This window comes from Prunus persica, chromosome G8 (assembly GCF_000346465.2).
Source record: "Prunus persica cultivar Lovell chromosome G8, Prunus_persica_NCBIv2, whole genome shotgun sequence".
In the NCBI taxonomy this organism is placed as follows: domain Eukaryota; kingdom Viridiplantae; phylum Streptophyta; class Magnoliopsida; order Rosales; family Rosaceae; genus Prunus; species Prunus persica.
The window spans coordinates 18,973,050-18,997,818 of NC_034016.1; the positions used below are offsets into that span (position 1 = coordinate 18,973,050).

Genomic DNA, 24,769 nt, shown 5'->3' on the forward strand with positions numbered 1-24,769 from the left:
ATATTAATCACACAGATGCAATGCAATGTTAATTTGAGCTCTAAATTGATTTCATAGACATGTACAAGATAACATGTCAAAGTAACTACACATCACATGGACAATTGGAGTTACAGAATTCTGAACTCAACTGATGTACAGTTTTGGTAACCCCCCAACTGGCCTTTTCCTTTTAACACAATTGAAGTTTTTTTATTACATGAAACTGCTTTCTTTAGTAGCAGAAAGCCATATTGTGCTTCGTTTCATGCTTTAAACAACCCCCCCTCTTTTGATCAATTCAGAAACCTCACCTAGACCAGGTACAAACCATCGACAATGGAGAACGTGAAACTAGTTGAGAAGGTTGTAATTGCACCAGAAAAACCGAAACAGCCCCGGAGACTTTTCTTATCCAACATAGACCTGGGCCTTGTTGTGTACCAAGAGACGGTTATCTTTTTTGATCCTCCAAGCAATGGGATGAGCTTCTCCGAGGCTTATCATAGCTTGTTTCGCACACTCGGTCCCTTGCTAGCTGAATATGATTTCTTAGCCGGGAGGCTTGTGCCAAGTTTGGAAGACAGCAATCGCTTTGAAATAGAATGCAACGGTGCAGGTGTTGTTGTTGCTGCAGCTAGGACAGATACCAAGCTGGATGAACTTGGTGAGCTTTTGGTACCCAAGAAAGAGTTCAGGCAGTTTGTTGCTTTCTTGCTACAAGAGGATGAGGAAATGGATCTCAAAGACATGCCCCTTGTGTCGTTTCAGGTCTTCTCTTATCGTCATTTCACTATTCAAATAAGTCCTTCTGATCAATCTTTGGCTGTGAAAAATGAACAAAAGTCCCAAATTGATCACAGTAATGTATGTTTGTTGTGACAGTTCACTCAGCTTGGATGTGGAAGCCTAGTGTTTGCCTCCAGGTTCAATCATTGCGCAGTCGACGGGGTTGCAGTCCGGGAGTTTGAGGCAAATTTGGCAGCTCTAACTCGCGGTGGTAACTTAGTCATTCAACCAAATGCAGATCGAATAATGTTCAAAGCTCGAAACCCTCCAAACATCAGTTTCCCACATTTTGAGTACTCAAAAGCCACTGATAGAACTGGCATATTCACTGTCCGTGGTATGAGTGGCACCAACATGAAACTATCCACAACTCTTAACCCAACGCGCCTCATCTATTTGTCCCAAGATCGTGTTGCCAGCTTGAAGAAGGCAGCCCTTAAAGATGGGAGGTTGAAGAGCTGCACTAGTTTTCAAGTTGTTGCAGCAATGACTTGGAAGGCAAGGAGCATTGCGGTTGATATGCCGGATGAAAAAATTTCAACTATTTTGATTCCAGTCGATGTTCGCAAACGAGTTGTGCCTCCAGCCCCGCCTGGATTTGCTGGAAATGCATTGGTTCCTGCCTTTGCACATGCAACTGTGAAGGAGCTTAAGGAGGAAGATGACTCTTCCCTTGTGAGGAAGGTGCAAGAAGGGGTAGAGAGATTGGATGATGAGTATGTGAAGTCAGGGATAGATTGGTTAGAGGTGAATAAAGGGGTACCTTGTGAAGAAAATAGCTTCTCACTGGTGTCATGGTGGAAATTAGGGATAGAGCATGGTGAATTCTCATGGGGAAAAGTTAAGTGCGCCACGTCGGTTCTACTCAAGCCAGGCCTTGTCATGCTGCTGCTAGGACCGGAAGGAAAGGGAGGCCTCAGCATATGCCTGGAACTACCTGATGATCAAATGGAGTTGTTCTGCAGGTTGATGCTGGGCGAATAGTATACATCATAAGATGAATTCATTTGTTTCTATATTTATACTAATTCAGTACATGAGGCCTTGTGCAGGCCTTTTTATCTCTAGAAGTCAAGGCTGTATTAGATCAACTGTTTTATTCCTCAGCTTAATATTTCTTGAACAAATAGAATGCTAATTAGTACATAAATACAGAGGAAGGTAGGACGACTATGGGAAATTTCCATAAAGTAAAATTCTTACAAGGGAAAAGACTCAGTATCAGATTTCTAACATGACATTCCTAGAGATTAATCAATAATTCATCCACGCTACATACTTTAGCCACTTTTCCTTCCAAGTTTTAAGACCCAATTCATTGAACCTTGTATCACAAGTTTCTCTTGCCCGCTACAGAAGGCCAAAGAACGGGTTTGTCAATGCAGACTTCAGCTCAGAAGCAGCTGAGTTTAATGTTGCCATGTCAACCTTATTGTGAGGAAGATACAAAAACTCTTCCCCTTCAGTTGTCTCAAACCCACAGAGCTCAAGGAACTCAATTCCTCCAGTCAAACTCCCAACTCTATCCTGCTCAATAAATTTCAATAAACAAGAATTTAGACAATATATAACCGCTGTTAATTGTGTTTATTCTAAGCCTTTCTTTTCTAACCATCCCCAACAGAAAGAACACTAACACGCATGGGCACACACTAAGTCAGAACACAGAAGAGATAAGTCAAAGCACAGCTTACCAAGAATAACGGATTACTGAGTCTGATCTTCCTGAATTTTTCTTCATTAGGATTCCTTGCAACATTTCCAACATAAATCAGCAGGGTCTGGAAGGCTTGTCGTACTCTAGCATCGTCATCCTAGACCCACCAAAGAAAACCAATTGATAGGAAAATATGCCTACTAAAAGCAGCATTTCTGTGATCTCCTTCTTTTTCTTTTTTGATAAGTAATGCACGGTACTAATGGGTATTGATGGTTGTTCTAGACCAATGTGTTATGAAACAAAACAGATTTTTGATATTTCAATAGCTATGAGGGCTCCTAATGATCCTTTTGGACTATTTTCTGTTATTCAAAGATGTATCTCAAAAGGGCAACAAGGCTAGATTACTTTCTTTCTTGTAACAACCAGTTTGGGAACCTATTACTACGTTGAAAAAGTGAATCAGAGACATTTACCTTGTGGTTGCGCCTCAAGGACCGTAAACATTCTCTCATACGTTCTGATTTTGCAACAGAACGGACTGGAAATGGATTCTGACATTTAAAGAGTAGGAAGAGAACATTCAGGATAATTTTATATTATGAAATTCCCAGCAAAAACCATGTTTTTCAATGAGATAAATGAAACTTTAAATCTATAGACACCAGTACAAAATATTGATACCTGTTCTATCCTCACCGCAGGTGTACGTTCCTCAGCTACAAGCTGTTCTGGTGGCAATCCAACATTGACCCTTCTTTCTAACTGTAAAGACATGCAAACAGTTTTAGGAGTAATTCAACACTTATGAACCCCTTTTTGGGCATATGTCTAAAAGAAAACTGGATTAGCATTATCTAAGCACCTTATCCTGTTTTAGTTTCCAGCGAATTCTTTCTCTTGCTCGTTTCTCTTCCTCTTTCTCAGCTTTCCGAAACTCTATATTACTGAGAAGATAAAGTTCTTATTCCACTCAGAGGTAGTATTAGGCTAAATGAAATAAAACAGACAGAAACAAAGAGAACAAATACTGAATTGAGACGGACCGTTTTCTTTCATTTTCTTCTAAACTTCGTTTTGCTTCTATGAGTTGCTTACCAGATTGAATCCTCCCCTGAAACAAACAAAAAAAAGTATCTGGGTTGGTTAAAACCAAAAGGAAAAGGACTCTGCAGCTTCAGTTTACAACATTGATGAGGGATGTAGAGAGAGTGCCTAACAAGCAAATAAACAGAATTCCAACTGCAAATTTAGTCAAATCACAAAGAATTAAAACAAGAAAACAAGGGTGACATGCTGTGATTCAATAACAACCAACTCATTAGGAACCATAATTCCCCTAATCTGAAAACAAAAAACAAAAAACAAAAAAAACAAAAAAAAGGAAAAAAAGGGGTATCGAAAGTTCATCATTTATACAATCCAAATTCGTCATGATATGGTCAAACAACAAAGATAAAAATGACATAGATAACTGAACAATACCTTCTCCCTTTCTCGTTCCAACTTCTTTTCTTCTTCTTCCTTCTTCTTGCGTGCTTGATCCCTGAAAATGTCTCAAACATCATGTAATTTAAAGAAATCAAATATTGGAAGATTAAAGAGTTGAGAAAAAAGAAATCAAACAGGCAGTTGAATCTAATGAAGAGAGAACTTGTGTGTGCATAAGTGCATTTAATGTTACATAAAACCATAAGGATGATGAGAAAGTAACCTTAACTCCTGTGCTTTTATTTTCATCGCTTCTGTGAAATAGAATGGTTCTGGAGATCCAATGCTAATGTCCACTGTTACCTGTGAGTAGTTGACCAGTTGAGAGTAAATCCTCTATGAAATCCCACTGGAAATTATTTTTTGTTATCTGTCTCATGCTTTAAAAACCGAACACCACCAATTCGACATGTTTGTTGTAGCAATGGAAACCTGAATGCAATGAAATAAAGATGCACAACCAAAGTACGATAACAAATCATACCAAGGGCATCTCATCAATGTCGGCATCGTTCTCGTGATCAATGATCCAATCTATAGCAGCCCCTAAACTAGCATTGCCTGGTAAAAAGAAAAACAAATGAACCTACAAACTTGAATCCAGAACATGCATATGTATAAAAACCAAACCAAAACGAACATGAATTCAACTAAACCAAGCCTCAAATGCACACAAAATTCTTAGATCCTCTCAAGAAGAAAACTTATTAAATTACCATTAGAAGCTTAAATCTGGACCAAATGATCATCATAACAAGGTTGAAGAATTTCATTTAACCCTCCACTATAAACACTTCAAATTACCAATTCTAGGCACACTTTTAAACCACAAGTAATTCAAGATTTTATTCAAATTTTGAAAGCTGAAAACGGTAAAGGAAAAAGCTTCACCAGAATAATGAAGTGCTCGTGTTGCTCGAGGTCTTGGAAATCCCATTGCTTCAAGCTCTCCAAGCATTTTCTTGTCAACTTCCGGAACAGCCATTGTTGTATTTGGGCGGGCAAGGTTTGCACTTTACATTAGAAACTGGAGATGAAATGGAGATAGAGATAGGGAGGTTTAAATGAAGTGGGTTCAGAGAAGTCCTACAATGGAAGCCTTGTAAAGATTGGACAGCCATTTTCAAGAGATTGCTGAAACCTTCTCAGCTTGTGAATATTTTGATTCTCAATTTATACCTTTCGGCTTCCTGGCTCTTAAGAAAAGAATAGGCCACGTAGGATTGGGCTTCTCTCTTCTTTTGTTTTTATTGGGTTTTTTGTGTGTACTTCAAATCTTCAACTAGCCCAATTTCTTTTACTGCTCTGCAACTGCAACTGCAACTGCCCCAAAAATATTGTGCTAGATTTTAGATGGAGTCAAAGCCCAAAACAATCATTTCTATATTTATTTTTTTCACCTTCAATGATTCAAATTCAATCACAGCCATTAATTGATTCAATCACCTTCAATTTTTCACCTTCTTTACTTAGAATTTCATAATAAAAGGCCTAACATTAAGTGTCATGCTGAAAATGTTACTCATCTGCGAAGCTTGCTCTCTATATTGCTGAATCTTGTAATTTTTCTTTAATATTTTATGAATATTGATTGTTTTATAAGCGATATTAGATTATGAGGAAATCGAATCTAAGACCTATATAAAAATAATTGTTTAATAATTGTACTTTAAAACCTTGAGTGCAAGTGGTTTAGAATGTCAAAATCGTCCCCTATTCTCTTTCCTATTTCATCCGTAATTTTGATTTACCTTGGTTTATATGGCAAAGAAGGAAAAAAAAAAAAAAAAAATGTTACATCACCTCCACCAGGACCCGCCCTAAAGAAAAGTTTTAGACACTTCCAGAGACCGTTGAAACTTGGAACCTACACACTCTGAGACCGATAAAAAAATTTACAAGCAAAAAACAAAAACCAACTTCCTGCTTTATCTGGTAGCTCCCAAAATCACAAAAATCAGAGAGAGATAAAGATGGCAGAAAACAAAGCCAGAAGACCGATCAAGCTGTTCTGCCCATCAGTGGCAAAGACGGTGTCGTTGTTCGTATGGGAGGAGCAGAGGCTGGACTTGGGCTCCATAGCCAGAACGTTTGGGCTGGACCCACCAACCCTGAAGCTCAACGGTCACTTTATCAGCAGAGGGCTCGACCTCATTGCCTCCTCGGTCACCTGGAAGTCCCTCCTTTCTTTCTTCTCTGCTAAAGGACTCTCAACAGGGGAAAACGACAGCAACCCCATTGTCGTTGATGGCAAGCTCTGCAAAGTTGGCACCAAGCGTGAGTTCTACCACCAACTACTTTATTATCTGTTCTGGGTAAATGGGTACCTTCAGATTTGATTGTTGGTTCGTTTCGATCATGAAAGATTGAATCTTTGATTTTGCAGGAGGACATGAACTACACGAGGTCGTTGATAACAGAGGAAGGGCAGCTTTTGAAGATGACAGCTTGCTGATCAAGAGTAAAAAGATGAGGAAAAGCAACCCAGGTACATCAACTGAAAGCAATGGCAGAATTGGTATTTGCTCTTCCAAGAGAAAGCAATTGTTAGAAGATGTAAACTTGCTTAAAAAGCTAAAAATAAGTGAAACTAACCCAGGTACTGATTCATTCTGGCTTAACTTTGAATTGGTTTTGGGTTAACTTTTTATTATAAGTTAACACAACTGGTTCTATGGGATTTTTCAGATATCCAAGGAAGAAATAAAAGCCAGTCCAGCAGCATCTCAGGTGCCCAACTTAGATGCAGTTATATGAGGGGGAAGATGAAGAGGAAGAGAGAAGATGAGGCAGTCGTGTCTGCTCCTTACGAAGAGATTATGTGAAGCTTCTCATGTTTTTTTGTTTTTTTTTTTTCCTTGGTTCTCCTTTTTCTGTCATAGTTTGGTTTCGTTTTTATGCGACTTGATTTAACTTGTAAATGATGAGTATAATGTAAGAACAATGAAAAGACTTTTGGTTTGGCAACCTAATTCCAGCATTGACAATCATCATATGTGTGTTTCATTCACTCAATAGATGTGAAAATTCGAAGACTGAAAATTGAAGAACAATAAATTCCCTTTGTTTCAGCGTTTATCGGCCCACAAAACTGGACAAACATAACCCAAAAATGTTGAACTGAAATAAGAACGAACTACAAAAGAAAAGGTAAAGGTCAGATATCAAACGGCTATAGACATGGTAGGATTAATTCTGTTCCTTCTTGAACTTCTTTTGGCAAACACAAGAACGCAAACTCTGCCAGCCCCCTTCAACTTCAGCCAAAGTCGATACCGACTTTCAAGTTTCGCAATCGCTGCAGCATTGATGTAGTTGTAAGCTTCCCCAGCCTCGTCAAGTAGGGATAGGAGGCTGTCTAAGAGCGGAATTGTTACGGTCAATTGCGTGTGTGAATAGTGTAACGTTTAGTGATGTAGCCTCATGTGAACATGGCCTACTACAATTGGGGGCTGGGGTCACTGTGGGGGAGCAGTACAGTACTGAAGATACTGTAACTAAGTTCTACCCCTCATATGAATTAGGGCTCTAAAAATGGCAAGCTCATATTGTACAGTAAAGGACCTAATTGGCACCTATTGTACAATGACTTAGACACATCATCCAAAATAAACTTGCCAAAAGACAGCAATTCCAGCCACAAGTATAAAAAGTATAAGTTTTGAACTGATGAAGGATGATGAATTGGAAGGCGGCTGAGGAAGCTCAAATGGTCTTCCTCTCAGCTTGGCAGACACCCTAGATAACAGCTGTCGGAGCCGACCAGTTTCCTTGGTAGCTGCAAACAAACATGAGAAGCTGAACATCATAAGCCAGTGAAATAAGAAAGCAAATGCAACAGAGCAAATTACAAGTTTCTGTAGTTAATATTGGTAATTCAAGGCTAATGAATTCAATCATACAAGATGAGAAACTGTTGAGCATGATTGACTATTCCTGGTACCCATAAAACTCTCAAGTGTCTCTCTCCATTTATTTATTTATTGAGAAGGAAACAATTAACTGTTAATGAAAGAGCAACAAGCTAAAAGAGGAACATTCCTGCTGTGTTGTAAAACCATGAGATTTCCAACAAATATTATGATACAAACAGAATCTAACCTTTGCTCTTTGCAGATCTTTCCTCCTCACCAACACGCTTTCGAAGTACATTGAGCAAAGAACCAAAATACAAAGCACATACAGTGCATGTAATTGTGATAACATTGTAAGGCATGCTAAAATCAGGAGTTGTCAACGGTACAAGTAATACTTCTGTGTATGCCAGAACAGCATTGTTTTCCTACACAAATAAAGAGAGTAAACTACAGGCATAAAAATCAAGGAATGAGACATGTGCACACCAAAGAACGTACGGCAGTTAGAATACCTGGAATTTGGATAAGATGGAGGACCTATCCACAGATTTATCTGTAAAGAACTGCATGCTTGTATGGAAGTTGGGAAAGCATATAATGGCTGCTGGAATATCGAATCCTTGATTGGCATCGGGAGGATACTCATCAATATGCAAAAACCCCTACATAGATATTATAACAGTCATAAGAAAATAAACAAGTAAAGAATAAATTTAGTGTACATTCAAACTTCAGCCTATGTTCCAAGCAAATAGGATGATACAAGATTTCCCATCAACAATGCTTCAGTCACGATTGTCTTCCATGAGCTTAGCAAGAATTTTAACACCACAGGAATTCCAGCATAGTTATAACCCCTTGAAAATTTCTAATAACTTTCATGCCAAACCAATGCTATAATAAAGGAAAAAGAAATTCCAAAGCATACCTTATCAAATTCCAAGGTTATAGCTGCTGATTTCATTCCACAAGGGAATTTCAAGACCATCTCCATCACCCCAGGTGACACTTTGTCTACAGAAGGTGAAACACGCATCTTTTCAACAACATCTGAAACTTCTTGAGGTTGTTCATTAACATACACTCGCACTGTATGAAAATAAACCTTAATATACCAAGGCACAACCTGAAAAACTTTAACTTCCAATTTGCACCTGCCTTCACTCATATCAGTATGCAACAACTCATCACTCACTTCTGTAGATCTCAAGGATATTGCAATAGCACCCCTTTCATTCCCACTTCCCATCAAGAACCTACTAGCATGTAATGGTGCTTTCTGACAGGACCAAACTACAGGAAGCTTCCAAGTTAGGCCTAAATCAAATGGCCTAGACTCACTGTACTTCTCGATATAAAATTCATATACAACAGATGGGGTCTTCTTTTCAAAGCCATTCAGTTCTTTTAATACCCTGTCCGGCTTAACAGACAATTCAAATCCAGGGTTACTACTAAAACCTTCATAGACAGATTTATCAGCATTAGATAACTCATTTTCTTTCTGCAAGTAATCCAGCTGACCAACTAGCCCCCTATCAAGCTGAAGGTATACGGTGGAAGACTTGGCAAGTACACATCTTCCAGTGACCATCCTCCCAAAAATTGAAGTCAAGGACCAGCTTGGTTGTAATTTTGTTTCATGGGAATAAGACATAACATTTCTCTCACTATCAGGCTGGACAACAACTGTGAGTGTTTGTTGTAGAACAATTCCTGAACCTCCCTCCTCTGATTCAAATTCACTTGAGGTCAAGCGCAACCGCTGTGAATGATAAAATCCTTTGTAGATAGATGGTCTATCCATTAATGCAGAAAGCCCAGCTTTATCTCTACAAGGAAGGAGCTTCAGCCATGGAGTTAGGTTCTCAGTGCAAACAGCCTCACGGGGCAATGTACCATACCTCAGACTGCCTGGTGCTGGGCGATAGCCCCATTCAGGAGCAGAATATGTTGTAGACGATTCTAGGAAGTTGACCGAAGCACAAAAGAGACCCGAAAGAGCATGGGTTAAATTCTTCCAAGAATCATCCACATGTTCAAGAGGGACATCAAAAACAGCCCACAACTCAACACCAGGAGGCTTGGCATTGTTGCTTGATATGGGATCAAACCCACCCCAACGATCATAGTTCCAGCGACCTTGTGTGAAAGATAATTCCATTTCCTTAACATGAAACTTCTGAACCTGTCCAACCAACACTATCCCGCAAGTTACTTAGTAGTTTAAGATACTACCAAAATTTCATGAATTAGTAGAAAAATGTTTTAGGCAAGTTTAAAGTTGGATTGTGCTAACAGTAAGGATCCCGGATGTGTTACATATTGGAGAAAAAACACAAAATGGTGGGATGGAGAAGTTTAAAAATGTTGGTTTTAATCTGGGTTAAACTAAAAGAAGCATTCCCCAAAGCGTGGTGAAGACTAAATAGCAGGCCGAAAATCTAAGTCTTGTAAGTGTCATGCCCACGCCACATTCAGGTTGCAGACACCACTAGAGAACATTAATTACAAAAACCTAACAGTTTCCTCTGGAATCATTATTAGACACCTCTAGTTTCTTTTTCTTCTAAACACCATATATACGGGAATTATGTTAGTTTGGAAACTACAAGAAAAACAGACTTGAAACACATGCAAACACAGTACAAAGAGCTCAGACAAGAGCTGTCCCGATCAACTTGGCCCAAGTTGAGGTATCGAGAGTGAAATTTATAACAAACCCTAAATAAAAAATCTCAATGCTGAAGCTCAGACAGGTGATTTTGAACACTTACAACACCTATTCAGCTACCATACTACCTTAGGCACCCTTATTAAACAAAACCCAGATGCAAGATCCAAGATTTATCAGTTTTTCCTTATCCTATGCCCAATTTAACAAATTTAAACAACAAAATGTATGCAGAGGCACGTAATGACCTACCAGCTGAGATATGGCTTTGGGGAAGAGATGGTGATGGCGGCCATTGGAGCTGGTATGCGGGGCCCTGCTCCGGAAATGGAAGTGGGCCAGCACCTTTCGATCCGGCAATGGCCTCAGAAGCAACTCCTCCGAGAAATCTTCTTCGGTGACCGATCCCAAGGCAGCTTTGAAATTAATAATTGGGGCGAAAAGTAAGAAAGAGAGCAATAGGATCGGTCTGAGAAGAAGAAGAGGAAGGGCCATGAGGCGGGGGAGTGAGCTTCAATCGGAGTGTGGGCGTTGCAAGAGTGCTATGAGATGGGGGCCAATGGGCACCGAGTCGGGTAGTCCGCCATGGGAGCGTAGCTGGAATTTGGTCAGTGAAAGACTAGTAATGACTGCTTACGTTGCTCTGGGCTTTTTGGATTTCCACAGACATAAAGAATTAGCCTTTGGGCTTTTGAGCATTTTGGTCAGGAAGGCCCATCATAATTGTTCAACCATTTTGTTCCAAGTCAATATCCTTTTTTTTAATCTCCAAAAAGAACGAAAATATATATCATTTCTCTTTTATGCCCTTGCACGTGTGCCAATTGGGTTTTTAAATTTTTTATTTATTATATTTTAGAATTTAAAAAAATAATAATGAGTAGTTGTATTTCATAAAAATAGAATTTATTATCTGATTTTTTTTTTAAAATATGAAAAATGGTGAATTTACCATATTATCCTCATTTAATTAATAATTTCAACTCTTAATATTTACATTAATCAAAGGCATTTTCTGGTATTTTGAATGTTTTACCATTCTCTGCCTTTTCTTATATATATATATATATAGATACTAGCCCCTTGACACATGCTCATGCGTGTGCCAATCGGGTTTTTATTAATGAGTGTTATATTATTTTTAATTTAAAAAGGAATTTTTGAAGGTAGTTGTTTCCTATTTTAGGGATAAGTTCTCATGGTTTTATGGATAACTGCAGCACATGTTCTTTTCTTTTTGTTTTTATAATTTTAATTAAAATAAATTATGAATATACCATTTCATCCATATGCAATGTAATAAAGGGTCTTATGTTTTAGTATTTTTATTAGCCAAGGGTAATAGTGGGAATTTTGAAATTTTCACTTTTAAGGACTTCTCTCTTAATATATACTAACCTATCTGCATGCGTTTTTTTTAGTTTAAAAAAAATATTTTATTTTATTTTAGAATTAAAAAAGATAATGGATGTTGTATTCCATAAAAATAAGATCTATTATCTGATTATTTTTCTTTTCTTAAAGCACCGTGTTCATTGATTTTGTAAGACACAATTGGACGTCGAAACGGTTTCCGATTTGTCTAATTTTTTGTAAGGATGATCTATGAATGAATACCTAAAAAATAGATGGTTTGGATTATTGGGAAAAGAATTGTAGGGTACCCTAAAGGGCGCCCCTCCAGTCCCCTTCTATTGAGGGATCCCTCAAATAATTTTATTTGAGGGACGCCCTTTAGGGTACCCTACAATTCTTTTCCCAATAATCCTTCAAATTTGAGATTTATTTAGGTGTTTGGACTACTATATTTTTGTTATGAAATGTACATATACATGGTCTAATTCCTATATAAAAAAAATTTGACAAATAATCCTACAAATTTTCAAATTACCAAGAATTGGATACACAATCTTTGACAACCTACATGGTTTTGATGTTATTGAGCACTATAAATGTTTAAGAGAATTATTTATGTGTGAGAGTGCAGACTTGTGGAGTAATATTTTGCTGTAACTGTGGCATTTTATGTTACAAGATTATCAATCTAGATCATTATAATCAAATTCAAAAAATCAATAACAAGAAAATTAAATAAAAATCCAGAAAACATAACTAGGATTTCATTTGCAGTCGGAATTGAAAGACAATCAAGATAACTAAAACCAAAGATTGAAAAGTTTTAGCAAAGCTAATAAATCACACTGAATTGTCGAAACTGAGAACTAGAATGAGACTTGGAGCAAAACTAAAATGGGAGCTTTTGAATAGAGTTGCTAATACTTTGAGAGCATCAATCAAATAGGAGCGCTGGTCCATTTCCATTACCGTGGTTCTTGGTTTTTATAGTTTTTCAATACAAGTGGTTCTTCCTTTTGAACAGACAGTGACATTGGAGTTTATATCCACAGGTAAAGAGGACAATGAAGAAGCTCTGAAACGAAAAACACTTCAGATGCTTACCATTTATCACCGTTTTAAGACGAATTCGCTCTCTAATCCTGGAAGATCAAGGTTCCATCAAGTTCGTTGGGTACTTCATGACATGCAGGAACGATCTTTCATCCTGTTTTCAGATAAAATAATGAACAAATGGGGAATAAATTCCCAGACACTTCAATCTGCAGAAAGTCGTTTGTATCTTTGAGTGACGGTTCTCTTTTGCCTGCGGTTTGCAACGGTTTTAAGAACTTTAGTGACGATTTTTAGGGTGTCAAATTTTGAACTAGCTTTAGTGACTGTAAAATCCGCCGCTAGCCACTACTAAAAGCGTTATAAACAACGATACCGAAAACCGCCGCTAAAAGTCAGAAGAGTGTAAACTCCAGTAGCGATATTTGGAAAAGCCCAAAGGAGAGAGAAAATTTTTAAAAGAAGCAAAAATGGACAAAATTGCCCATATTTATTTTTGGATTTCCTAAGAAATCCTTTACATTTACATGTCTTTGGTTTGAAAGTTGAGAGGTTATTCTGTCTTTTTTCAAAAAGCTTTGGCTTTTTCCAAAAGTGAAAAATTTTTTATGGGTAAAACCTAAATTTACTTATAATCTACTCCTCACTATTTATTATAACCTCATTATTGCTCCTCCCTCATTGGGGATTTAATATTGCACTCCCTCGGAGATATAGGGTACCTTTTTAAATCAATACAATGGTCATAGTTCATATATCTCCTCCTTCCATTCTCATTTGCTTGTGGTTCGTTTGAGTCTAATTCCCAAAACTTCCTATTGTTTCGAGTTTCTACCAATATAATTGTGTCCATAACATTCTTTCATGGATCTCTGTGGTATGCAGCCAATTATGTCAAATCCTTGGTGGTGAGCTCTACACGGTGCAAAAGTTCAATCCCTCTCAAGGCCACCATAAGCTTGCTTGTATTTTCATTGGTTCTGATGGGTAGGTAACCCTATTTGGGATGTTGTCAACATAAAATCTGCAGCACATAAAAAGAATAATTAATATATATGCATATATATATACACATTATAGGATAACATTATGTTATCCGATATATATTACATGTTGTATTGTTTTACTCTGAATCATAGTCGCACATTTACGAAACAAAAACATGAGATATGGTGTGACAAAATAAAGAACATACCAAGGATTCTTACACAATTTGGTGATGGTTCTGAAGATTGTTGTTGTCTTGATAATCTGCATTGGTGTCAAACCAAAAGATCCTTATCATTTTCAAAAGCATTTGTCTGCAATGTGATTGGCTCGCCTTCTACTTTACCCAAGAACTCAAAGCTTAGCACGAGCTTCATTACCTGAAGTTAGCTGCATACACATACACACGCAAGCACATATATGTAGAGAGTGGTGGCTAAAGATCTTCAAATAAGTTGCAGGTCCATTATAAAACCTGATGTGCTTGGTCTACCAACCAGAGTAATAAAGTTGACACAGTAAAAACATAAGGCAAATTACACGTTCCTTCTAGTTAAAATTGGCAATTAGCTGACTTCAACCATACATGATGTGGTAGTGGTACGCATGAAATTCTATAGTATCGCTATTTATTTTTATTTAAAAAAAATGAAACAGTTAACTGCAGTAGGTGTAAATGAAAGAGAAACAAGCAAAAAGAGGAATACTTCAGTCCTAGAAGGCGTATGGTGCCCCAACAGAACTACAAGCTTACTACCAGTGACAGGGAAACTATGTTGCTAACCTTATCCTATCCTATAAGCGGACTGCACGATCAAATCCAAAGAAAAACTGACTCACTTCTGGAAATAAATTAACTCAGCCAATTGTGCAAAAAATAATCGATACTGTTTCAACATCTGCAACTCACGCTGTGTTCTAAATTTAATATCTATGCTCTGTTGTAAAACCTAAAAATTGCTATCAATATGCTAAAAACAGTCAATCTAAACTCTGTTCTTTGAAAATTTTCCTCCTCACCAGCACCCCTTCTAACTATTTTGAGGAAATAACTAAAATACTTTAGACATACAATGATTGTAATTACCATAACTTGACAAGGCATGCTAAAATCAGGAGCTGCCAACTGTACAAGTAATACTACTGTGTAAGTCAAAACATCACTGTTTTCCTACACACAAATAGAGAGTCAACAATAGGTACAAAAATCCATGAATACCACCCAAAAAAAAAAAAAGAGGTGGTTAGAATACCTGGAATTTGGATAAGGTGGAGGACTTCTCCACAGATTTTTCCTTAAAAAACTGCATGCTTGTATGGAAATTAGGAAAGCTTATTATGGCTGATGGAATATCAAATCCCTGATGCAAAAACCCCAACACAGATATTATAACACAGTCATACCTAAAAAAAATCAACAAGTAATGAAGAAACTAAGTGTACAGTCAAACTTCAGCCTATGTTTCAAGCAAATAAGATGATATAGGAGTTCCCAGCAACAATACTTCAGTCAATCATTGTTCTGCACGAGCTTAGCTCACAGTTTAGCACCACAGGAATTCCCTCATAGCTATAACCCTTTGAAAATTCCTTATAAAAACCAAAGCTATAAAACATGGAAAAAAAAGTTAAAAAAAGATTACCCAAGTATACCTTATCAAATTCTAAGGTTATAGTAGCTGATTTCATTCCACGAGGGAATTTCAGGACCATCTCCATCACCCCACATGACATCTTGTTTACAGAAGGTGAAACACGCATCTTTTCAATGATGTCTGAAACTTCTTGAGGTTGTTCATTAACAAACACTCGCAATGTAGAAAATAAACCTTAATATACCAAGGCACAAACTGAAAAACTTTGACTTCCAATTTGCACCTGCCTTCACTCATATCAGTATGCAACAACTCATCACTCAAACTTCTGTAGATCTCAAGGATATTACAATAGCACCCCTTTCATTCCTACTTCCCATCAAGAATCGACTAGCATGTAATGGTGCTTTCTGACAGGACCAAACTACAGGAAGCTTCCAAGTTAGGCCTAAATCAAATGGCCTAGACTGCACTTCTCCATAGAAAATTCATATAGAACAGATGGGTTCTTCTTTTCAAATCCATAAAGTTCTTTTAATACCCTGTTCGGTTTAACAGACAATTCAAAGCCAGGGTTACTTATAACACCTTCATAGGCAGATTTATCAGCACTGGATATCTCATTTTCTTTCTGCAAATAATCTAGTTGAGCAACTAGTCCACTATCAAGCTGAAGGTATGCAGTGGAAGAATTGGCAAGCACACATCTTCCACTGACCTTCCTCCCAAAAATTGAAGTCAATGACCAGCTTGGTTGTGAATTTGTTTCTTGGGAATAACTCATAATAGTTCTCTTCTCAGACTATCGGGCTGTACGACAACTGTGAATGTTTGCTGTAGAACAATTCCTGAACCTATCCCCTCCACTTGAGGTCAAGCGCAACCACTGTGAATGATAAAATCCTTTGTAGATAGATGGTCTATCCATTAATGCAGAAATCCCAGCTTTATCTCTACAAGGAAGGAGCTTCAGCCACAGAGTTAGGTTCTTGAAGCAAACAGCCTCACGGGGCAATGTACCATACCTCAGACTTCCTGGCATTGGGTGATAGCCCCTTCAGGAGCCAAATATGATGTAGACGATTCTAGGAAGTTGATTGAAGCACAAAAGAGACCCGAAAGAGCATGGATTAAATTCTTCCAAGATTCATCCACCTGTTCAAGAGGGACATCAAAGACAGCCCACAACTCAACTCCAGGAGGCTTGGCCTTGTTGCTTGATATGGGATCAAACCCACCCCCGACCTTGTGTGAAAGAAAATTCCATTTCCTTAACGTGAAACTTCTGAACCTGTCCAACCAACACTCTCCCGTAAGTTATTTAGTAGTTTATAAGATACTACCAAGAATTTCATGAATTCATACAAGAACGGTGGAGTGGAGGTAATTGGAAAGTTAGGTATGCTACCAGGAAGACTTAAAAATCCTAAATTTGAATATCAATGCTAAAAGCTCACAGAGTTAATTTTGAAAACTTACAACACCTATCAACCTACCTCACTACCTTAAACACCCTAATTAAACAAAACCCAGGTACAAGATAAAAAATTTATCTGTCTACGACCTTATCGTATGCCAAAGTTAACAAATTTAAAAACAATATAATGCAGAGGCACGTAAAGACCTACCGGCTGAGATATGGCTTTGGGAAAGAGATGGTGGTGCCGGCCACTGGAGTTGGTATGCGGGGCCCTGCTTCGGAAGTTGACGTGGGCCAGCACCTTGCGATCCGGCAATGGCTTCAGAAGCAACTCCTCCGAGAAATCTTCTTCGGTGACCGTTCCGTTCCCAAGGCAGCTTTGGAATGGAGAATTAGGGAAAAAGGTAAGAGAGAGAGAGAGTAACAGGACCTGTCTGGGAAGAAGAAGAAGAGGAAGGGCCATGAGGTGGAGGAATGAGCTTGAATCGGAGTATGGGCGCTGCGAGAGTGCTATGAGATGGGGGCCGTGGGGCCGTGGGGCGCGGAGTCAGATAGTCCGCCATGGAAGCGTCGCTGAAGGAGTGTGGTCTATGAAAGACGTTGGGTCTGGGAGGGATTTGTTTGATTTCTAGAGACAAAAACAATGGGCCTTTGGGCTTTCGGGTCTTTTGGTCAAGAAGGCCCAATTGATTAACGATGATTTGTTGTTATTTGTTTCCAGTTTCTATTTTTATATATAATTTAACAAATAAAGATTGGCCAAACCAAGTATATGAGAATTTTCTGATCTATCCTTTCGATAGGAAGGTTTTATAGAGATATACAAAGTGATAAATCGTAAAAAGAATTATAATAGGAAATAAATCTCAATTATTATATATAGAACTATACAAACGGATAAATAAAAAAAATCCCAAATAAAAAAGGAAATAAATCTCGCCAATATACGATTGTCATGTTGTTTGTTTTGAGATTAAATTTTTTTTCTTTTGGTGCTTTCACTGCCGGTTATAAGTGCTATAGTTACTTTAATAGCTTCTTCTTGGTAAGAGATCTCAAGCCTCTAGGTCATTGATGGCCAAAATAAAAGGATCATGGCTAAAAAATGCTTGATCTTTACATTTGATCCCAAATCTAAGATAGTGTGTTCTTAACTTTCCATGATCAAATCTCTCCTAAAAATTGTAATAATCTTAATTATAAATAAATGCATCAAATGCTTCAGAAAATCATATAAAATCCATTTATATACATATCTTGATCATAAATCCAAAAAATTTCAAGATAGTATCCTAAAATTCAATACCAAATCAAATATTAATATCATATATCTTGAATGCAAAGCAAAGAGTTAACTATGGGTATGCCAATGAACACGTGTCAAGTATTGAGAAGGATGATGAGCAAAAATATTTCCGTAGCGTTAATGCGATAATGTGATCCAAAGGAATAATAAACCCTTTTTTTTTAATCTTTAATTAATGTTAGGAGTGATAAGTTTTGCGTACAAGGGTTTCATATATAAGATACAAAATGATGATCACCAGATTACAATAATAATTAATACAGTTATATATATCATCCCGTATCTCCTCTGTTTTTTTTTTTGGGGGGGGGGGGGGGGGTAGGGTTTAAATTTTTCTAAGCCTCTCTTGAATCTTGATACTAAATTAACCCTAGCTATTAAAACTGCACTCTGGGGCAGGTGTATGACTGGCACAATAGTCATAGTGCATATGTCTCCTTCTCACATCCTCATATGCCCGTCGTTGGTCTGAGTTTAATTCCCTTATGTCGTTCCACCAATAATTCTGCCCATAACATTCGTTCATGCATTGTTTTGTTGCGCAGGGGCAGCCACTTATGTCAAATCCTTGGTAGTGAGCTTTAAATGGTGCATAACTCCAATCCGTCTCATTCTGACTTGCCCATTTTGCATGCCAAAGGCTTGCTTGAATTTGCAATGGTTGTGACGGGAAGGGAACCCCAGATTCTGTGAGGTTCTTAAATACCCTAATTGGGATGTCGTCGACATAAAATCTGAGCAACAGAAAGAAAAAAAAAGTGTGCGTTATCAAATTGTGACAGACATGTTATATTATGAAACTGTGAATTCCCAATAAAGAGCAATTTGATGATCGTGATGAGTAGGTATTCTTACACAATTTGATTCTGGTTCCAAAGAATTTTGTAGTCATGATACTCCGTTGTGGGGTCAAACCAAAGAGTAATTCTTTGTTCTCTACCGGCCGTGCCATTTGCAAAAACATTTGTCTGCAGTAGGATTGGCTCTCCTTTTATGTTACCCAAGAACTCAAAGTCCAGCTCATCATGAGCTTTGTCATTTACTCGGTCACCGTCACCTGAAGTTAGCTTCATATATATAGTATACATATATAAGCCACGGGCAACATTTGGAGACATTAAAAACACAGACAGACAGAGAGAGAGAGAGAGAGAGAGAGAGAGAGAGAGAGAGAGAGAGAGAGAGAGAGAGAGAGAGAATTGATGGGATGGGATAATAATACTCACATAAAAAGTTGTGACGACACCAGCAGAATTCCCTCGTGGTAATTTGATCTTCATATGAAAGAACCCAGAACCAAACCATTGCTTGGATACAAACGAAGCCCCTGAAATAATAAGAGCTCAAATTATCTTCTAAACACAACAAATAAAGGAAAGAGAAAGTTAAATTATTACCACTATATTATATATACGTTATATAAGATCTTCAGAAGAGTTAATTAATATCTCGTGTTGTACTTATTTTTCTTAATTTTTAAGAGGTGGCTATGGAGTTTTTTTTAAGGACCTTTGCTATTGAGAGGGGCGCTAGTATACTAAATTCACACGCACTACACGAATGCTAAGACTCGAACCCAGAACCTTGACTAGCTATGGAGTCTTAAATCTTCTTCAAATAAGTTTCACATCCATTATATAAAACCTGCCATGCAATAAATTAAAAATGGCCTGCTTTGTGGTTTAACCTCTCATTAAAAAAATATAAAGTTGATTAATTACTCCATATCTTAACGATAAGTACGTAGCAAAGACAGCTTCATAGAAATAAGGCATGAATAAGAAATGGAAAGAAAATCAATACAAACAGCTCACGCAAAAGAAAAAAAAAATATTTGGATCATTAGCATCTAACAAAAAGATTATCATTAGCATCTAACAAAGAGATTGTTATTCCATTAGAATCTATAAGAAGAAGAAGAAGAAGATGGAAAGGATAATTAACCCGAAGAATTATCCATAGAAAGCCGGACTTCTCTTCCATTATTTGAAGACCGGAAATGAGAAGAATCCGTTGTGAGCGTTCTATAGTTATGATAAAAGTTACCGTCAAGAAGGTTGGTTTCTCTTGCAAGCACCCCACCGCCAATAAGGAGAAGAAACAGAAATAAACGAACCACTGAGAAAGCCATTTCTAAGGCAAAACCTAGCTAGTGAGAGTGCTTTGTGTTTCACAAAAGAAAGTAATGCATTGGTGAAGTTATATATAGATCCCTTCCTTAATTATAAACCTAGACTTAGCCCAAGCCCATGGATAAGAGTCACTAGATACGTACGAGACTCTGGTTGGATCGATGGAGGGATTCTGGATCTTATGAATTTAGATGACATTATAAGGTAACGTTATTTGTTTAGACTATTACAACTCATGCATCCTAAAATCTGGACAAGCAAAGAAGGGTTTAGCAAATTTAGAAAGAAAGGAAGGAAACAAATGAATTTCAAATGATTCATTGTCATTTCAAATAACATACTACATCTAGTTTATTTCAAATAACATACTACATCTAGTTTATTTCAAATACATTCAGTCTAATATAATTCTTGTTTTTGTATTTGAAAACAAAACAAAATTCGTTTTGTTTTCAAATTCAAGTTATTGCTTAAAAATCTCTCCATTTGGAATGGGAGTATTAATTAGGACACTCACGAGTTGTTATATCCAAATTTTACTTAGACATTTTCCACCACTAAATGAAATTTCAAGCAAGGAAGGAGAGGGAACTAATATTTTTCAAAAGAGGCCTAAATTTTTTGGAGGGAATTAAAATTGTTCGTGCACTCCTCACAATTTAGGGCAACTTTGACAGGGATGAAGTGGATTATGCTGGAGTTGGGCTTAGATAAAATGGGTTTAACGTAAAATACATGTAATTAATAACAAAACAAAATTGGGGCAAATTTTACAAGTCATTTACTTTTAAAAAGCAAAAACAAAAAATATGATTAAAGTGAAAACAATAAAAGTTGAATATCATAATAAAAGAAGAAGAAGAAGATGATGATGATAAATTAACCCGAAGCTTGATCCAAGAAAAGCACGAGTTCTCTCCCTCGATACCAAGTTTCCACATGATCAGGTTTCCCCCAAACGACTCCATAATTTTCGTCGAAGTGAACATCACGGGCAAACATTCCACCAACAAGTTGGAGAAACACAGCTAAAACCAGCACTGAAACCCCCATTTTAGAACAAACCCTAGAATTAAACCTAGCAGGCTACTGCCATGGTTGTGGTGGTGCAAGTTATAAATAGAAAAATATTTCTTTTATATGTATTTTTTACCCTAAGAACTCGAAGTGGGCAAAAAGAGTGTGAGCATAATTTTCTCTACCTTACTGAGATCTGTTATGCCCACACGCTATTGACTTCTCCACATATGATAGCTATCTCCATAACCAACCACATCATAATTTATGCACCATCCCTTTTTTATGAAAGCAACTAGAAAAATTTCCTGCCCTTTTACCCATTCTGGTTCATATATTTGATGAAAAGCTATTCAGAAATCGTGTTGTTAGGAAGAGGAAGCAATGAAGTGCAAGAAAGAAACTCCATCCTATATAGCTTTTCATTGTTGTATCTTGCTGTGACAGTCAAGTTCGACGTCTGTGATAAGGGGATCAATTATTGTTGCATAACAAGTAAAAGGTTAGAAAGCAGGGCACGTTCATGCATACCCTGACCTTGTTCTTATCACGTATTCAATTTTGATGACTTGAATACGTGCTATATTTTAACTGAATTGTTTTGTAACTCAACACTGACACGTTTCAAGAACAGTATCTTACAAGTTTCTATCGGCCTTGATGGTTGTTTCTGTTGAATTGGGGTCTTGCATGCATGATGGGGTTGACATCACAACCCCATCGGCTTTGGGTTGCCCTTGGCTAAAAAGGTTATATGGATCCCACGCCATGACCAGCCATAACGATTTCATCAGCCAACTTTTGTTGTATCTGGACTTAGCACCAACTCTATGAGTACGTAGATTTTCTCATTGGCACATTTTAATCCAAACATAATCTAATCTGGATTTTGTTCCATGCATGCATTAGATCAGCCATCACTATATTATATGTTTCTTTTTTGACTAATTGTGAATGGGAAACCTACAAATCTATTATCGTTAAACTCAAAGTGTTGATGAACTTTTAATAAACTCTCAAATCAGTTTTAATTTTGATGCCTCAGAAGATTGATGGCTCAGTTATGCATAGGTGTTTTCATGATCCTTTTGTTTTTAATACAAGAATAAAATGCACATCTCTCATCATATTAATGAATAGAAAACTAACTAGGATTAGGTTTGTGTATAACGAGAGAGAGAGAGAGAGAGAGAGAGAGCATATTTCTGAGTCAGTACTTATCTAACGCCGCCAGGAAAGAAACTTACAAATGCAAACCTGTTAATTCCAACAAAGAGCCTTCCTTAATTGGCTTTTTTGTCTTATACTGTAAGGAGTATTGATATGTTTGCTAATTAGCAAGAGGTTGTTGGCCAATACTTAGTTAGGATTTTGATTTCTTATTTAGTTTGTATTTTGATTACTTATCCATTTATTTAGTCATGTTGTAATTTAGATTTATTTCTTATTGTAATTTAGATTTATTTCCTATTTTATTTTGGGGTTGTATTTCCTTATAAATACCTTCATATTGAAGAAAAATACATAACTAAAAATTTACCGTACTTTATTTGAAAGAGGTGACCGATTAAAAATACATAACTGAAAATTTACCATATACTTTGTTTGACAGAGGTGACCGATTAATCATGCACCATATATAATAAAAATATCATAACCATACAATTTAAATACTATGCATATATGTTCTTTTGGAAAATACCCACCAATTGGCACTTTATGAATTACAAGTATTATTTTCCCCCTCTTTAATTATTCTAATATTTCTGGTAATTATAGTTTATAATTTTTCTGAATATTGCACTCTTTGGGAAGCCCAAAAGGGAATCGGGGCTTATCATTACAATAGTCATAGTTCATATATTTCTTCCTCACATTCTCATATGCTTGTTTTTGGGTAGGGTTCAGTTCCCAATAATTCCTATTGTTCCACCAATAATTGGATTTATAACATTCTTCAACGTTGGAGCTCTGTGTTGAGCATCCACTTATGTCAAATCCTTGGTAGTCAGCTCTAAAAGGTGCATATGCCCAATTTATCTTTTGTGGAGATGCCCAATCTCCATTCCACAAGGTTGCTTCAATTCTCATAGGCTGTGTTGGGTAGGGAACTCCCAAATTCGTGTAGTTATTGAAAACTCTAATTGGAGTGTCGTCGATAAAGAATCTGTAGAGAAAGATGAAATTATGAATCTGAATCGTACATTCAAACCTCGATCGATAGTAAACAACAATAAGATTAATGAGACGAGAGATATGATTCTTACACAATTTGACGAGGGTTCCAAAGAAGTTTATAATCATGAAAATGTGATGTTGGGTCAAACCATAGGTGAATCCTTTGCTCTCTGCCGCCTACACCATTTACAAACACATTTGTCTGCAGCGTGATTGCTTCACCTTCTGCATTACCCAAAAACTCAAAGTCCAGCTCATCATGTCGACTAGTCTTTGAAGTTAGCTGCATGTAAAAACCAATATATAAATAGGAGAAAAAGAGGCAGATATAATAACAAGGAGAATTTATACGTATGTAAATTGGAATAACACTCACATAAAAAGTTGTAATAACTCCTGCAGTACTATTGTTCCCTGGTATCTTCATCCTCATATGAAAGAACCCCGAACTGTACTTTAGGTACGATCCAAATCCAGACCCTGTGCAAGTAGTAATTCAAATGTCTAAGTTGGTGCGTCATCATGTTGGAGTGGGCTTAGATAGGATAAGCTGAATGTAAAAATATGAAAATATTTGGACGAAATTAATTATTGTGCGCCATGTCATGATCGATATATATATATATGTTATTTACTTGAAAAATAAGAAGAAAATGACGATCAACGTATCAAAATGCTAAGAATAAAAATTGACTAATCATGCATAAGTGCGGAAAAACTATCGTTAGTTAGCATCTAAAAAAACCAAAAGGAAGAAGAAGAAGAAGAAGATGATAACCCGAACGGCTATCCAACGAAAGCTGGATTTCTCTTCCCTGATTAAGAGACAAAACATGATCATTTCCCCATGTGATTTCATAATTTTTATCAAAGGCACTGTCGTCGTTGTTGCTTGCAATTGTGCCACCAACAAGTAGCAGCAAAAACACAAAGAAACCCAACACTGGAAAAGCCATTCTAAGCCAAACTATGCCTAACTCTACTATTTGCAAGTGCCATTGTTGTGGTGGTGAAAGCTATATATATATATATGCACACATAGATGATTTCAACAGTTGAAGATTTTCCTAAAAACCCAAAAAGGGTGCGAGTCATGTGTCATGATCTAGAGCCGTAGCTTCTTGTTTGTTGCATGTTACCCGCACGCCATTAACTTCTCAAATAAACCAACCACGTCCTTCTCAAAAGCATGGCATTTTAATTGGGCATTTGTAGTAGGCTGTCCTATTGGTGTTCCAGGCCAAAAAAAAAGGGGCCCTGGGCCCCACTGTTCAT

At 37.2% G+C, this 24,769-nt stretch overlaps 6 protein-coding genes and 1 pseudogene across 6 annotated transcripts; 2 read left to right on the plus strand and 5 right to left on the minus strand.

The window, feature by feature from the left end:
- Nucleotides 319-1,752, plus strand: LOC18768532 (omega-hydroxypalmitate O-feruloyl transferase). Its single transcript, XM_007200613.1, has 2 exons — nt 319-750; nt 865-1,752. Exons 1-2 carry the CDS (start codon nt 319-321, stop codon nt 1,750-1,752), a joined length of 1,320 nt encoding a protein of 439 aa, XP_007200675.1.
- On the minus strand, nt 1,849-4,988 carry LOC18767800 (UBX domain-containing protein 1). Its single transcript, XM_020570412.1, has 10 exons — nt 4,811-4,988; nt 4,404-4,480; nt 4,143-4,222; nt 3,914-3,974; nt 3,475-3,542; nt 3,294-3,375; nt 3,113-3,193; nt 2,905-2,982; nt 2,463-2,582; nt 1,849-2,295 (listed from the first exon to the last, which is right to left on the minus strand). The coding sequence occupies exons 1-10, from the start codon at nt 4,902-4,904 to the stop codon at nt 2,119-2,121; spliced, it is 918 nt and encodes a 305-aa protein (XP_020426001.1). The 5' UTR covers nt 4,905-4,988; the 3' UTR covers nt 1,849-2,118.
- Nucleotides 5,477-6,886, plus strand: LOC18767194. Its single transcript, XM_020570413.1, has 3 exons — nt 5,477-6,196; nt 6,306-6,518; nt 6,608-6,886. The coding sequence occupies exons 1-3, from the start codon at nt 5,893-5,895 to the stop codon at nt 6,742-6,744; spliced, it is 654 nt and encodes a 217-aa protein (XP_020426002.1). The 5' UTR covers nt 5,477-5,892; the 3' UTR covers nt 6,745-6,886.
- On the minus strand, nt 6,956-11,089 carry LOC18768399 (GPI transamidase component PIG-T). The gene is made up of 5 exons (XM_007199663.2): nt 10,703-11,089; nt 8,705-9,964; nt 8,289-8,438; nt 8,021-8,201; nt 6,956-7,697 (listed from the first exon to the last, which is right to left on the minus strand). Exons 1-5 carry the CDS (start codon nt 10,943-10,945, stop codon nt 7,519-7,521), a joined length of 2,013 nt encoding a protein of 670 aa, XP_007199725.1. The 5' UTR covers nt 10,946-11,089; the 3' UTR covers nt 6,956-7,518.
- On the minus strand, nt 13,656-17,470 carry LOC18767943 (annotated as a pseudogene).
- LOC18767234 (xyloglucan endotransglucosylase/hydrolase protein 2) lies at nt 18,479-21,443 on the minus strand. Its single transcript, XM_020553889.1, has 4 exons — nt 21,184-21,443; nt 19,394-19,494; nt 19,023-19,234; nt 18,479-18,901 (listed from the first exon to the last, which is right to left on the minus strand). Exons 1-4 carry the CDS (start codon nt 21,350-21,352, stop codon nt 18,538-18,540), a joined length of 846 nt encoding a protein of 281 aa, XP_020409478.1. The 5' UTR covers nt 21,353-21,443; the 3' UTR covers nt 18,479-18,537.
- On the minus strand, nt 22,955-24,503 carry LOC18767980 (xyloglucan endotransglucosylase/hydrolase protein 2). The gene is made up of 4 exons (XM_007199101.2): nt 24,273-24,503; nt 23,871-23,974; nt 23,584-23,777; nt 22,955-23,483 (listed from the first exon to the last, which is right to left on the minus strand). Exons 1-4 carry the CDS (start codon nt 24,448-24,450, stop codon nt 23,090-23,092), a joined length of 870 nt encoding a protein of 289 aa, XP_007199163.2. The 5' UTR covers nt 24,451-24,503; the 3' UTR covers nt 22,955-23,089.

Excerpts from the sequence above, each read along its gene's own strand:
- LOC18767234 (XM_020553889.1), bottom strand. The coding sequence starts at position 21,352 with ATGGGGGTTTCAGTGCTGGTTTTAGCTGTGTTTCTCCAACTTGTTGGT. Across the intron at positions 19,495-21,183 it reads TTTCTTGGATCAAGCTTCGG|GGGCTTCGTTTGTATCCAAG; the intron begins GTTAATTTATCA and ends TTATTATTTCAG. Across the intron at positions 19,235-19,393 it reads GTGTCGTCACAACTTTTTAT|CTAACTTCAGGTGACGGTGA; the intron begins GTGAGTATTATT and ends ATATATATGAAG.
- LOC18767800 (XM_020570412.1), bottom strand. The coding sequence starts at position 4,904 with ATGGCTGTTCCGGAAGTTGACAAGAAAATGCTTGGAGAGCTTGAAGCA. Across the intron at positions 4,223-4,403 it reads ACATTGATGAGATGCCCTTG|GTAACAGTGGACATTAGCAT; the intron begins GTATGATTTGTT and ends AACTACTCACAG. Across the intron at positions 3,975-4,142 it reads ATAAAAGCACAGGAGTTAAG|GGATCAAGCACGCAAGAAGA; the intron begins GTTACTTTCTCA and ends AGACATTTTCAG.
- LOC18767980 (XM_007199101.2), bottom strand. The coding sequence starts at position 24,450 with ATGGCTTTTCCAGTGTTGGGTTTCTTTGTGTTTTTGCTGCTACTTGTT. Across the intron at positions 23,778-23,870 it reads GAGTTATTACAACTTTTTAT|CTAACTTCAAAGACTAGTCG; the intron begins GTGAGTGTTATT and ends TTTTACATGCAG. Across the intron at positions 23,484-23,583 it reads TGGAACCCTCGTCAAATTGT|ATTCTTTATCGACGACACTC; the intron begins GTAAGAATCATA and ends CTTTCTCTACAG.
- LOC18768532 (XM_007200613.1), top strand. The coding sequence starts at position 319 with ATGGAGAACGTGAAACTAGTTGAGAAGGTTGTAATTGCACCAGAAAAA. Across the intron at positions 751-864 it reads TGCCCCTTGTGTCGTTTCAG|TTCACTCAGCTTGGATGTGG; the intron begins GTCTTCTCTTAT and ends TTGTTGTGACAG.
- LOC18767194 (XM_020570413.1), top strand. The coding sequence starts at position 5,893 with ATGGCAGAAAACAAAGCCAGAAGACCGATCAAGCTGTTCTGCCCATCA. Across the intron at positions 6,197-6,305 it reads CTGCAAAGTTGGCACCAAGC|GAGGACATGAACTACACGAG; the intron begins GTGAGTTCTACC and ends TTGATTTTGCAG. Across the intron at positions 6,519-6,607 it reads AATAAGTGAAACTAACCCAG|ATATCCAAGGAAGAAATAAA; the intron begins GTACTGATTCAT and ends GGGATTTTTCAG.
- LOC18768399 (XM_007199663.2), bottom strand. The coding sequence starts at position 10,945 with ATGGCCCTTCCTCTTCTTCTTCTCAGACCGATCCTATTGCTCTCTTTC. Across the intron at positions 9,965-10,702 it reads CCAAAGCCATATCTCAGCTG|GTTCAGAAGTTTCATGTTAA; the intron begins GTAGGTCATTAC and ends TTGGTTGGACAG. Across the intron at positions 8,439-8,704 it reads TAACCTTGGAATTTGATAAG|GGGTTTTTGCATATTGATGA; the intron begins GTATGCTTTGGA and ends ATATCTATGTAG.